A 12,733-nucleotide genomic window follows, 5' to 3' on the forward strand; every position below is an offset into this window, starting at 1 on the left:
CCGAGAAAAATTCAATATTTGTATGTCTTCTTGAAAAATAAATACGTACTTGCTGCTATAAGTTACACAATGTATTACCGTGACATGTTAGTTAAGTAAGGCTCTGTTTTTACGTTGTCTTATGTTAAGGCAAAATGTGTACCTCCCAGTGTTTGGGTCCTCTGGGCTTCGTTATGGAGGAGTTGAGCTACAGAAATTAGCCCAGTCAATTAAGTTTACGTGCGTAAAAGTTAAAGTGATATGAATTAAGATCAATGTGACCTACAGAAGGAAATTAAAAAAAAGTAGGTAAATATATTTTGTTTTTAAAACCGCATCACCATAAATTTACTTTTGGAAAAAAGTCGGTCTGTTCTCTGGCGGTTAGCATAGGAGCTAATTAGCTATCAGGATGCTTGTGCTTTGGTTCTTTTACGTATTGATTGTCCAAACGTTTAATGTGGAAATATGTAGGTTAAAGGTATATTGTCAGGGTTAATAAAAATGCGTGCGATAACATGTTATCTGCATAAAAATGTTTGCTGCTAAATAATTTGAATCTTGAATTTTGGTGTTGATTGTGTTTTACTGTGGTCAAGTCAAGTCAAGTCAAGTGGCTTTATTGTTATTTCAGCCTTGTGCAGTGTTACAGTTCACAGTGAAGCGAGACAATGTTCCTCCAAGACCATGGTGCTACATATAACATATAACAGACAAGCAACACATGACTACATAATGTGCAGGTATGCAAAAATTGCAACAAAACAAAGACAGTGCAACACCAGACAGAACAGAACGATACAGACACAAGACAGTGCAGACACAACAGTGCAATAGAAAAGGGCAACAATGACAGTGGGTTGTGCAAAAATTAACTTGATGTATGAAGGTGTGTGTATGAGATTGTGCAGATGAGTGCTTTAGGTAGTTACGTGTATGAAGGTATGTGTGTGTGTGTGCATGTGTCAGTCCAGTCACTGAGTGTTCAGTAGTCTGGCGGCTTTGGGGAAGAAACTTTTTTGCAGTCTGGCAGTGAGAGTCCAAATGCTCCGGTACCTCTTGCCAGAAGGCAGCAGGGTGAAGAATGTGTGTGAGGGGTGCATGGGGTCCTCCACAATGCTGGTGGCTTTGTGGATGCAGTGGGTGCGATGAGTGTCTGTGCTGGAGGGAAGAGAGGTTCCAATGATCTTCTCAGCTTTTCTCACTATCCGTTGTAGGGTATTGCGATCTGATGCGGTGCAGTTACCATACCAGACATATTTAGATATGTGGATGTCCAGTTCAAAATTTTCTAGTATAATCTGATTTAGTTTTATTGTGCCTTTTTCTTGCCTGTAATAGACTTCTAAGAGAGATGAAAGGTTTAAATCAAAAGACACTATAACAACACAGTGAATTCCTTCTTTCTGAAACAGTTTTTTCTGCAGCCATGACTGTAGTGATTGGATTTGAGGGCAGTGCCAATAAGATCGGCATAGGCATAATCAGGGATGGGGAAGTGCTTTCCAACCCCAGACGGACTTACATTACACCTCCGGGTCAAGGTAAGTTGGAGTTCCTCTAAGATATTAATGATACCTCCAACATACTGCTTGTATGAAAATCTGTTAGTTGACTGCATGCTTTATTTTATATGTCAGGGTTCCTGCCAAGTGACACAGCCAGACACCACCGTGCTTTCATACTAACCGTCCTGAAGGAGGCGCTGGAGCAAGCGGGGCTAAAACCTGCAGACATCGACTGTGTGGCATACACCAAAGGTAATATAAAAGATTTTAACTTTTCAGATGTCTGTCAAAAATTGATCCAAACATGTTCTCATCAAAAAGGGTCATAGTGATTTTAAATAACTGAGAGTTGATTGTTTGTTAACAAACAAACGTTAGTTTTATATCGCAAGTTACTCAAAAAGTTCAGACCTTCGTTAATGAAGAGCTCCCCGTCAGAAAAAGGATGGCTTAAAGAGATGGGGGTTTTTTCCTAATAAACAAGCCAAAGAACACTTGTCAAGCTCCACAGCTTATAAAGAAAATTGACCATGTCAAAATTTCTCTTATTTATCCTTCCTTTGACAACTATTAAGGCCTGCTTTAAGAAACACGTGCTTATCTGTCTTACATCTTACATATTGGGTTTTTCAATATTTTGAAACTATGACAGAGAGAATATAGCTTAGTGCTATAGCAGCTTTAGACTCTAAGAACATAACTAATGGAGGGTTCAAAACCACCTGATCCAGCCCTAGTTATCAACTATAACCAAAAAGTAAGCTTAATCAGATCATGAGGAGTCTGAGAGCTGAAGGCTCTGGCTCCCATTCTATTTTTATAAACTCTAGGAACTTAAATTAAGCCTGCAACCTGAGAGCAAAGTGCTCTGTAGGAATATTATTGTACTAAAAGGTCTTTAAGATATGAATTGAAATAAAGGGACTGTGATTCTTGACTGATGTCTGTAGAAGACCTAACCAATAAGTTGTTCTCCTTCAGGTCCTGGTATGGGTGCACCCTTGGTGACGGTGGCTCTAGTGGCACGCACAGTTGCACAGCTTTGGGGAAAGCCGCTGCTCGGTGTGAACCACTGTATCGGACACATAGAGATGGGACGACTTATCACCAAAGCCAACAACCCCACCGTGCTTTATGTTAGCGGGGGCAATACACAGGTTGGTTCCTCCCTGTAAGCCTCATGAAGAGCTTTTTGGCACAGAACGACTACACTGCATTTTCTGATGAGCAGCTGTCAGCTAAACAGCAGTATATTTGAAGTAGAAATGCAGTTTGAGTTTTGTTCATCCTGAATTTTGTGCAGGTTATTGCATACTCAGAGCGGCGGTACCGAATATTTGGGGAGACCATCGACATTGCAGTCGGCAACTGTTTAGACAGGTTTGCCAGAGTTATTAAGGTTTGTGTCATACTTCTCAACATAAAATCATCAAGTTGAATTTCACTTAGTGCAACAGATGTGTGATCATACTTCTGTATGAAACCATTTCTACACTCAGATTTCCAATGATCCAAGTCCAGGCTACAACATAGAGCAGATGGCCAAAAAGTGAGTGAGATCACTGAATAGTTGTGAATATTTAGTGTTCTTTATGTTTTTTAATATTTTTTAATGTTTATTCTAAACTTGGCTTTCGCTCCACATTGCCAGAGGGAGTCAGTATGTGGAGCTGCCATATACAGTAAAGGGCATGGATGTGTCCTTTTCTGGCATTTTGTCCTACATTGAAGTAAGTCCTTTGCTCTTCTGTAAAGTTGGTTGTGTCATATTGATTATCTCATGCATCATGGCTGCAAGGCAAGGCGTGAAATACTTTTGGTTTACGTTCTTTACGTTTATATTCCTTCCACAGGATGCTGCTCATAAGATGCTGAGCTCTGGTCAGTGTACAGCAGAAGACCTGTGTTTCTCACTTCAGGTACAGCATAGCGCCTTTATACACACGAAAGTCAGAAAGTTCATATTTTGGTTAGGTGGAAAACATTTGATCCAGTTACCTTTGGTGTTGCAGTGGAGTTATCCTCTGATAAAACACCTTAAAGGAGTTTTTCTCATTGACTTTATAAGATTGTCAGAACATATTTCTGAAACAAAAATGCTCCTTCTCATTTCAAGTGCAACTGGAGCTTATTTCTGGCAGCTGGTTCACCAGGTTTTGTACATTGTATAATTTACTGAAAAGTGTGATTTGGTTTGTTTGAGGAGCAGCCCAGAGGAGGTTTCACACTTTTATAAGTTTCACAAAACGACTTTATGTTCAAATCAGTGTGTGTGAAAAGCTTGTTCTTTTTTTATTTTAGTTTATTTTATCAATTAGTTTTAGCGAGAGTTATGAGAGTTTTAGCTAATAGATAAATTAAAGTTTTATTACTGAATTGATCAGTTAGTTTGTTTAAAATAAGACAGAAAGTAGTGTCAATGGTCAAATCTACAACAGCTCTATACAATGTCCTGAAAGTTTTGTGTGTGTGTGTGTGTGTGTGTGTGTGTGTGTGTGTGTGTGACCAACTATCCAGAACTCAAAGATCCAAGAAGATTAAAGCAGCACATTATTTGAATTGTTTAAGGTGTGATTAGAGCATACTGGATTATGAAAATATTTACCTCTTGAATTTCTGTTAATCAACTATTTGTTGCAGCCCTGATTGGTGTGTTGGCATCAGTGATGTCAGTATTTCCCATTAGTATTGCTTCTGTCTTTGCAGGAGACATTGTTCTCCATGCTGGTGGAGATCACAGAAAGGGCTATGGCTCACTGTGGCTCCCAGGAAGTGCTGATTGTCGGTGGCGTTGGCTGTAAGTATACCTGAAATGATCAGCTGCAGCTTATTCTAAAATATTAAAGCAAATATCCTGAAGCATTTAAGTTTTTGTAGTCATTTTGTGTGCGCTATTTTTACTGTTATGAAATGCAATCAGTGTAAGGCTCGATTTTATCTGTAAAGAAACGGGAACACCAGTTTTCTTCTATGTAAAATCCAACAGAATAAAATGACTTCCCACAAGCAGTGAAGCTGTCTACATGAACTTCAGCAATTCACATTATTCCAAGGTTCTGTTGTTTATTGTTTCTAACTACTGTTTGTTTATGTACTTATTGTTACAGTCACTCAGGAATGCCTTGGATCCCTTAAAGTCTAAGCCCATTATTGAAACTCCTCTCTGTTTACTGTTGCTATGAATGGAAATGAGTTCACGCTCTCAGAAATGTGTTTATCTCATGTTCCAACCACAGGTAACCTGCGTCTGCAGGAGATGATGGGAGTGATGTGTAAGGAGAGAGGAGCAAAGCTGTTTGCCACAGATGAAAGGTAACCCAGTCTGCCCAACACTCAGGCTACGTCCACACGTACCCGGGTATTTTTGAAAACGCAGATTTTTCTATGCGTTTGCACCTTTCGTCCACACGTAAACGGCGTTTTCGGTCACTGAAAACGGAGATTTCTAAAAACGCCTGCCAGGGTGGATATTTTCGAAAACTCCGTTTTTGCATTTACGTGTGGACGAGGAAAACGGAGAAAACAGCGTCAAAGGTGTGCGCCTTTTTTGACGTCACACTGTGCGCCATGTTATTGTTTCGGTGAAATGAATTTCTACAATACTGTTAACTGTACTCTCTGCAGTGTTTAAATGCTTACATATACACACACAGTTACTGTCCCTCCACACATACAACTCTGTTCTGTTTCTATGCCCCATCTTTGTTTACTATTTCCCACCGAGGCTTCTAGACTTCTGATTGGCCAACATTTCTACACGGTTAGGAATATATCGCCACCTGTCGCTTTGGCATGTTCCTAGCAGCGTTTTCCTTCATTTCTGCGTTTACGTGTGGACGGGATTAATTTTTAAAACGAAAACGGAAAATCTCCGTTTTCAAAAATACCCGTGTACGTGTGGACGTAGCCTCAGATCCTTCACTTTCATTTCCATTGAAATTTCACTAGAATTAGTTTCACTTTTACACGCACGAGCAGCAGTTTGGTCCTAAGACCGAGTACAGCGTACTCTCACCCATCCTACTTTTAAGAGTTGATGTGTTTGTTATTTCCAAAGCTCTGTGAATTCCAGGTACTATGCAGTCATGAAATTTCCTAGCTGATTCCACAGTCAACTGTTAGTGATATTTGAAGAAAGTAGAAATGATTGGGAATGCAACTCGGACATAAAGAGGTAGGCTATGTATAATCACAGAATGGGGTCAGCGGCTGTTGAGCCGCATAGTCAAAAATTCCCATAGACACACCAGAAGGTCAGAAGCTGTTATAACTGCAAAGCCTGTGGATTAAGAGTTGGATGTCACTCAATCTCATATGTGTGTGAAGGCAGATGAGCAAATACTTGTGGTTATAAAGTGTACCATTCATAGCCACAAAAACATCTGATATATGAAGCTGTCCTTGTGTGAACACATGCAATGGAGCTCTTCATTGTGACTTTTTCAATTGGTGTGACAGGATCTTGATCTGTCTGGAAGATCCAGATGCAGATAACAAAGATCAGTTTGTTGCCACAGATTTTGCATTGACAACGGAGCGATGATTGCTCAGGCCGGCTGGGAGATGTTTCGGTCTGGTCAGGTGACAGAGCTAGAAGACTCATGGATCACACAAAGGTAAGGCTTCATAGACCTTTTCAGTTGTGATTTGATAACCCACCATAGAATCATATTTATGTCCCTTACTCATTATAGGTAGATTATATGTCTGTATCAGTATCAGTTAAAGTGGGTTTAAAAATTGCTAATCCTGACTCTAGGATGGAAAAATTCATTCTTATTGTGTTTGTGTTCATATTGCTGTGCTTGCAGTAAATGACCGTGGGTTTCTCTCCTGTTGCAGGTATAGAACAGATGAGGTGGAGGTGACATGGAGAGACTGACTGCAGCACCATCATTTTGTGGTCTGTTGTGACACATTTGGCGTGGTACACCAGGCTCGAAAGTAACATGGCAGCTCCACAGATGAATACTTTTCTGTACATCCAAAACCTGATCTCATCCATTTGCACCACATGGTTGAAAAACTATTTAAACACATCCAAGAGACACACTGCTGTAACATGGTCCTTCATGAAAAATGTCTCAAATGCTCAGACTGTAAATTAGTTTAGTTCCTGAGCTATGCTACATAGCTTCACTGGTTAAGGCCTTTTTACATGCCAACAAAAAAATGCAGACTATTAACCAGGAAGACTGCAAGTTTCCATTTTGAAGGGTTTATCCAGACAGATCATTGATATCAAAGGAGCTGGTTTCATATTTTTAGTGCCTGACTAACATTTAAACAGCTCACACACAGAGCTCGGTGTTGGATTGTATGAAGGAGTAGCTTTGTATTACCAAAAATGTTACTTTTCTTAAAATTCCCACCTTTATAACTTTAGGTTCTGGAGACGTACCCGCTGAGCCCCCCTCCCAGAACTTGCTCGTATAATTTCTTGCACGTTTGCATGTGCTCTTATGTAGTTACAACAGAAAGTTTTTCATGAAATTAGTGAGATTTTCAACCCTGTCAGGCTGCCAGCAGTAAATGACAATTTGTGTTGAAATAAAGATGATTAAGCGATCCACTCAAGTTTACTCATTTTTATTAAGCAATACTGTTCTCTTACATTCTTCCTCCTTCTCCAGTGTAATTTTTATTTAATAAATTCTTTTCAAAAATCAACATACTGAACATGGTGACATCCCTTATGGATTCATAAGTAACATTCACCCAATTGGGACCAAATGAAAACAAAAGGAACACAGCATTAATATGGTGATGTGATAAAGGGTGAACTCTTCTGTGCCTTTGACTACACCCTCCTGTAAACTGAAGACTTGGGTACAGAGGTCCTCTGCATACATTAACGGTAAAACTCAAGCAGGAACAAGACATTCTTCTGATTTGTAATCGATGGGGGAGGGGGAAAGTCACTCTGATGAGGGCTTCTTGCACACAGGGATTGGTAAACAAATTCTTTGAACAAAGTGCTTGATTGACCACTCGCTTCACAGAGGACAAAGTTTGATAAAACGGCAGCTTTCAAAAAGGGAACAAATTAAATTACAGCGCCTATAGTTAAAAAAAAAAAAAAATTACACATACAAGCTTAAAATGGTAATGAGAGACAATGAAAACGGGTCTGATTAATTAAGGCAGGCTTTCCGTAAGGCGTTAAAAAAAAGTCCATTGCTGTAAGATCTTAAAGGAGTTAGTCCAAAGTGCCTCAGTTTGGCTTTGCGTGAAGACATCATCCTGAGTGCAGTGTGAGAACAGGACTCAAATTTGTCCATCTTTATGTATTTTTATGTGTATGTAGTTGTGTGTGTTTCCACTAGGGGCCTGTCACACTGCTAGGCTGGGTGCTCCTTGGTGTCCTTGTACCAGATCACCCTTTTTGGATCTGAGAAGCAAAAAAAAAAAAAAGGTCAAAAAGGGATACTTCATACAAACTGCTACTAGATTAAACATCAGCAAAAATTAGACCGCTTTGAAGTTTTCTTTGAGTAACCACATTTTGAAGCTTGGTTTAGAAAGAAAAAGACTTATGCAACACATTTTAGCAAATTACCATCAATGAGTGTGTGACAAAATAGTAGGGAATAATGTCTTGCGCCAAAATGAATGCACAAAAATTAGGAAGACTCACCTTTTTTCTGTCTGTTGCAGATAGCGTTCCACTCTATGGAGTGAGAGAGGAGAAAAGAGGTAGTTGTTATTCACCATAATTTCAGATTTAATGATCTCTAGCTAGATGTCATTTTTAAAGCTTCTTGTTACCTTTACTATGATAGTTCAGAGCTTCCACTAGATGGCGACAACTGAGCAGCAGCTTTCCATTGCTCTCGTCGACCTCTGCGCGTGCAATTGGGTAGAGGGAGGTAGACACTGGAATTGGCCTTTCTTCTGGGGGCTTCACTGTGAGAACTGTGTCAAGCTGTAGGTCTGCTGGATGTTTAGGATCTGTGGGCAGTGGGGTACTGGAAGGGGAGTTGGGGCCGGAGCCTTCTGTGACTGGTCTTGCCTCACTAATGAAACTTAGACCCCACTGATTCTGTAGCAGCACGCCAATGGCAGGTCGGTCTTCCTCTAATGCTCCAGTTGCAGCTCCCGCCTTCACCTTGGAGGCATAGCTAACAGCAGGCTGTAGCTTGGCAGGGCTGTCTTGCACTGGGAAGGCAGGTGGGGGCTTAAGTAGAGACAAACTGTCCTCGACCCATCTTTCCTTTTGGTTAACCTTTTGTGGCCTTTCACTTACACGGCCAACACCCTTCTGACTTTCCCTGCGCAGACTACGGCCTTTGTGCTGTGGGCCCCTGCGTTCCTTTTCCCTGCGGAAGCTAAAGCCATGGCTGGGACCGATCAGGTCACCGTCGGGTGAAAGCTGCCGTGGCAGCTGGTCACCTCCAGAGATGCATCCTCCACCCCCACCACCTCCACAGTTTCCCGAGCCAGGAGACAGGCGGCGGTTCCGAATGTGTGGCTCAGAATTGGCGGCTGAAACAAGGACTGCTTGGTCACATAGACCATCAGGCTCACACACAGTGTTGCTGGCTTCCCATGTACCTGAAGAAAATGAGCATTGACAAGTTGATCAGGTATCTGCTGTTTTAATAAACTGTTATCATGCATATGAGCAGCAACTTCCAGTGCTGGGTGATTAGTCAGTGAAATCACTAAATCATAATCATATCATCATAATCACTTCCTTACCCCAATCAACATTACTGTCCTACTAGTATCTTGACCTTACTTTAGTAGGCATACTTGTAGTGAGTAGTATACATAAAGACTTATCACTTGGCATTGATTAATAATGGTCTTTGCACTTGTCTCTACTATGCAAACAAACATTGGGGGTAGATGACACACTTTCATGTGACTTCAGTGTGGCACAGGAGGCTGAACAACAGCTCCCTGTATAGCTGGCTACTTGCAAAGTTGAACAGAAAAAAAGACCAATCCCAAAATAGACAAATACAAAAGCTGGAATCAAAACAACTCTTCTGAAGAAATCTACCATCAGCACTTTTGATGAGCAATTTATCAAGCCCAGCATAAAACGTTTTGGGTTCAACTTCCTCAGTCTGAAGGTGGAAAAAATGTAATCAAACAGACTTCACCTCAGGCCGTACCATGTGACTATTAATGCAATCTCACACAAGATGCTGATAATTCAGGTCAACTAATCTCAAATTAATAAATAAATAAATAATGCTGCCGTTGGTTAAGAGTAAACTAATTCTATTCCTAACTGTGCTTAACTGGCAGATACCCATCACAGTTCTCAGCTGTCATCACCATACTTGTCCCTGTGTCTGATCTTCCCCAATGATCTGTGTCACGCTGTCCCACTTGCTGGCTCATCATGAAAAGGAGTGACTGGGTAGCAGAGTCTTTACGGGAAGGTTCTCCAGTTTTGGTTGTTAAAGCATTCTCTGTCCGCACGGCGCCACTCAAACAGACTCAGACATTACTGTTGGCCGTTTTCAAATGCACCACAAGTGGAAACATAAAAAGAGGAAGCACATAGCTTACAGCGGGCCTGATTAGCGTACCCGCTCCAAAGCGCCACATTTCAAAAGAACTGGTGAGACCGTTCACCGCCCAGCCGACCCCGTCTCATATACCGCTCCGAAATTTCGAGAAGCCGGCTAACTCCGCAGACTCTTCAGTCTCCCGACTATTTAAAAAACAAAGATGCCAGAAATGATTTAATAGTTTCCATTTGTGGAAAAAAACACCCGCTGGTTCATGTAAACGGTGCTTGCGGCTAGAACGATAGAAGCTAACAGCGAGCACCGGCGTTAGCAAACTTTAATTAGCAGCGTCACGAAGTGGAGCGTAAAACTCGACGGTTTTATGTATCTAAAGGTTCCACTTTGACCATCGAAAAATGTATGAACACTAACTACTGCGGGACGATTAGATATGTTTGTTTTTACACGTATTAAGGTTGTAAAAAGCCACCCAGAACGCTAGCCGAAGTTTCGTAACTCCCCCCACCACCTCATTCAAAGCGGCGACAGGCTTCTCTCGGCGCTGCTAGCCCGCCGCTAATGCCGCGGCCAAACACATAAATAACACGTCTGAAAGTGAAGCGTTTCACTCAGATATACCGAAATATAGCATAAACTCACCTGTTTTAATATGCATCTCTTTTCGCTCGATGTGTCGCTGAAGCTAAACCGTTGAGTAACTTGTTTACAGCGTTGAGATAACGACAGCAGCCTGCTTGTAACCCCCACCCGGAAGCGACACGAAAATGTGGGTGGGACAGGAAGTGCCTGCAGATAAGTGGTCCGGCGGGAATCTCGGTGTGAATTTTAACCCTCCACTTCACACATTGTGATGGTGTATGCTTAAAATTATTCAGCATTATTTTCTGACTAATTTTGGAACATTTTATTCCCAAAACAAAAATTTTTTTTATTTCAGACACCCGTTTCCGAGATATATCCACAACGTTGCCCCTAGGCAACTAGGCTTGTATAAAACAACAGAGACAATTATTAACTCATAGATCATTACACAATTGTTGGAAAGCAATACAAACATAAGAAAATCGTCCAAAAATGTCAACCAATTTTGAAGCAAAGAATTGAAAAACACATTTAGATTATTTAGCTTTATGGCTTGATACAGGCTTAAGTTCGAATTGTCCAATATAATATACTGATTCTCATGTTGTGAGACGTTGCTGTCATTCTGTGTGAAACTTTCCAAAACAGTTCTTTTGTGCTGTAAAACAGAGCCACACATTACACTTTATAGACATTACCTCTGTTTTTTCTGTGCACCCGGGAACACTGCATCTTGCCTTGTTCCATTCAATTTAATTTATACTGTAATGCAATTAACCTATAACAATGCAGAGAAAACCCTGACAATTAGACAAGCCCCTATAAGCAAGCACATGGCTACAGTAGAAAGGGAAAAACTCCCTTTTAACAGGAAGAAAGCTCTGACAGAACCAGACTTAAGGATGGGCGCTGTGGGTCTCTGCTTCCTTGTTTTCTCTTCATGCTTTTGAGATATCCCACCACTGGCTCGCCTTCTCTTCTTGCTTTCCTTTTTGGATTTGCACAGATTTTGAGCAATTTTGCATTTAAAACCACATTTTCATTTTCAGGTGCCCCTACACCTGGAAGCTCAGGACACACGTAAACTTGGGATTGTAAAAATAATAATCTGATATAATTATTATTACTTGGTGCTACATGAAATAATATTATTATATACAAACACACTGTTATCAAAGTCTTCCTCAAAAGTACCCCTTATCACACAAAGAAAGAGAGAATTTCTGATCAGGCAAAGTAAAAAAATAAAAACAAAAACACTCTCCACATGTTCTTACATGTATTTTTGATTTACAGTTTATGTCATTTTAAATATGATTACTAGAGGAAATATTCTTACCTTCTTCTCACACCATGCGATCGTGTCACTGTGTGTCAGAAAAGGATGCCCCATATTCAAATCATGCTTGATAGTGATTCCCACATCTTATTGAACTGAAATTAGATACCTTTCCAAACATTCTGATTGGTCATTTAAGTTCACATCTACTGGGCATGAGGCTTAAAAAACCTTTGTTTTGTACATTAATCCTCTACAGCACAACACAGGACTACCATAACACAACAACTCACATGAAAATCATGTGGACACTTTATGTCAGATACAATTATGTGATTATTATTGTTACACCACTCATTATATTACTTTTTCATTACTCCACAAAATGTCCTGAAATGTATTGTCTTATAATTAGCAGTTAACTCCTCTGAGGTAGTGTTAAGTGCATGGTTCTTAAGCTCAGGTCCTCTGCCAGAGGCCTGGGAGTTTGAGGGTTCTGCACGGTATCTTTGCTGTTCCTAGGTCTGCACTCTTCTGAACACACACCTGTCTCTGACCTCTGTGACTGTGGAATCTGTTAGAGCCACTCTTACAGCTTGGCAGTTGCAGCTCTTAATGCTTCTATTGCCACCGGTTCTTTTAGTCACTGTTACTTTTCCTGTGCTCCTTCCTGATGTTGCTTTCAGCTGGGATTGCCACACATGTCACAGCTGTGATCTTCTGTTCCTTCCGAAGCACCACTATATCTAGTTGGTTGGCCAGCAGCTGCTTTTCTTAGCCCTGTTGTTCTCAACCACCTTTGGTGGTATTGATAATTGGGGACTTCTAATCCATATGCACACATTCCTCTACACTTTCACTGTTACTTAGTTGCGCCTCTTAACGTTATGCTGTCA

The 12,733-nt window shown here is 40.8% G+C and overlaps 2 protein-coding genes across 5 annotated transcripts; one reads left to right on the top strand and one right to left on the bottom strand.

The window, feature by feature from the left end:
• Window positions 1-131: 131 nt before the first annotated feature.
• On the top strand, window positions 132-7,248 carry osgep (O-sialoglycoprotein endopeptidase). Of its 3 annotated transcripts, XM_005475544.4 has the most exons (13): window positions 149-284; window positions 614-722; window positions 1,395-1,523; window positions 1,620-1,739; window positions 2,469-2,644; window positions 2,791-2,886; window positions 2,987-3,036; window positions 3,139-3,217; window positions 3,341-3,406; window positions 4,194-4,284; window positions 4,724-4,799; window positions 6,005-6,103; window positions 6,330-7,055. In XM_005475544.4, exons 3-13 carry the CDS (start codon window positions 1,409-1,411, stop codon window positions 6,367-6,369), a joined length of 1,008 nt encoding a protein of 335 aa, XP_005475601.1. In that variant the 5' UTR covers window positions 149-284; window positions 614-722; window positions 1,395-1,408; the 3' UTR covers window positions 6,370-7,055. The 3 variants fall into 3 exon arrangements, with proteins under 3 accessions (XP_003449840.1, XP_005475601.1, XP_005475600.1); XM_003449792.5 differs by lacking the exon at window positions 614-722 and having other exon boundaries at window positions 132-284; window positions 6,330-7,248; XM_005475543.4 differs by lacking the exon at window positions 614-722 and having other exon boundaries at window positions 149-288.
• Window positions 7,061-10,770, bottom strand: si:ch211-214j24.10 (uncharacterized). Of its 2 annotated transcripts, none has more exons than XM_003449774.5 (4): window positions 10,616-10,770; window positions 8,256-9,041; window positions 8,125-8,157; window positions 7,061-7,878 (listed from the first exon to the last, which is right to left on the bottom strand). In XM_003449774.5, the coding sequence occupies exons 1-4, from the start codon at window positions 10,629-10,631 to the stop codon at window positions 7,829-7,831; spliced, it is 885 nt and encodes a 294-aa protein (XP_003449822.1). In that variant the 5' UTR covers window positions 10,632-10,770; the 3' UTR covers window positions 7,061-7,828. The 2 variants fall into 2 exon arrangements, with proteins under 2 accessions (XP_003449822.1, XP_025755431.1); XM_025899646.1 differs by lacking the exon at window positions 10,616-10,770 and adding an exon at window positions 9,782-10,242.
• Between the last annotated feature and the right edge of the window lie 1,963 nt (window positions 10,771-12,733).

This window comes from Oreochromis niloticus, linkage group LG17, assembly GCF_001858045.2.
Source record: "Oreochromis niloticus isolate F11D_XX linkage group LG17, O_niloticus_UMD_NMBU, whole genome shotgun sequence".
NCBI lineage: Eukaryota > Metazoa > Chordata > Actinopteri > Cichliformes > Cichlidae > Oreochromis > Oreochromis niloticus.

Bases quoted from the DNA above. Each gene is read 5' to 3' on its own strand.
- osgep (XM_003449792.5), top strand. From the start codon at position 1,409: ATGACTGTAGTGATTGGATTTGAGGGCAGTGCCAATAAGATCGGCATA. The intron at 3,218-3,340 runs GTAAGTCCTTTG...TTCCTTCCACAG, and splicing joins GCATTTTGTCCTACATTGAA to GATGCTGCTCATAAGATGCT. The intron at 4,285-4,723 runs GTAAGTATACCT...TTCCAACCACAG, and splicing joins GATTGTCGGTGGCGTTGGCT to GTAACCTGCGTCTGCAGGAG.
- si:ch211-214j24.10 (XM_025899646.1), bottom strand. From the start codon at position 9,845: ATGATGAGCCAGCAAGTGGGACAGCGTGACACAGATCATTGGGGAAGA. The intron at 9,042-9,781 runs GTATGGTGATGA...CATTTTCTTCAG, and splicing joins AAGATCAGACACAGGGACAA to GTACATGGGAAGCCAGCAAC. The intron at 7,879-8,124 runs GTGAGTCTTCCT...TTTGCTTCTCAG, and splicing joins CTGCAACAGACAGAAAAAAG to ATCCAAAAAGGGTGATCTGG.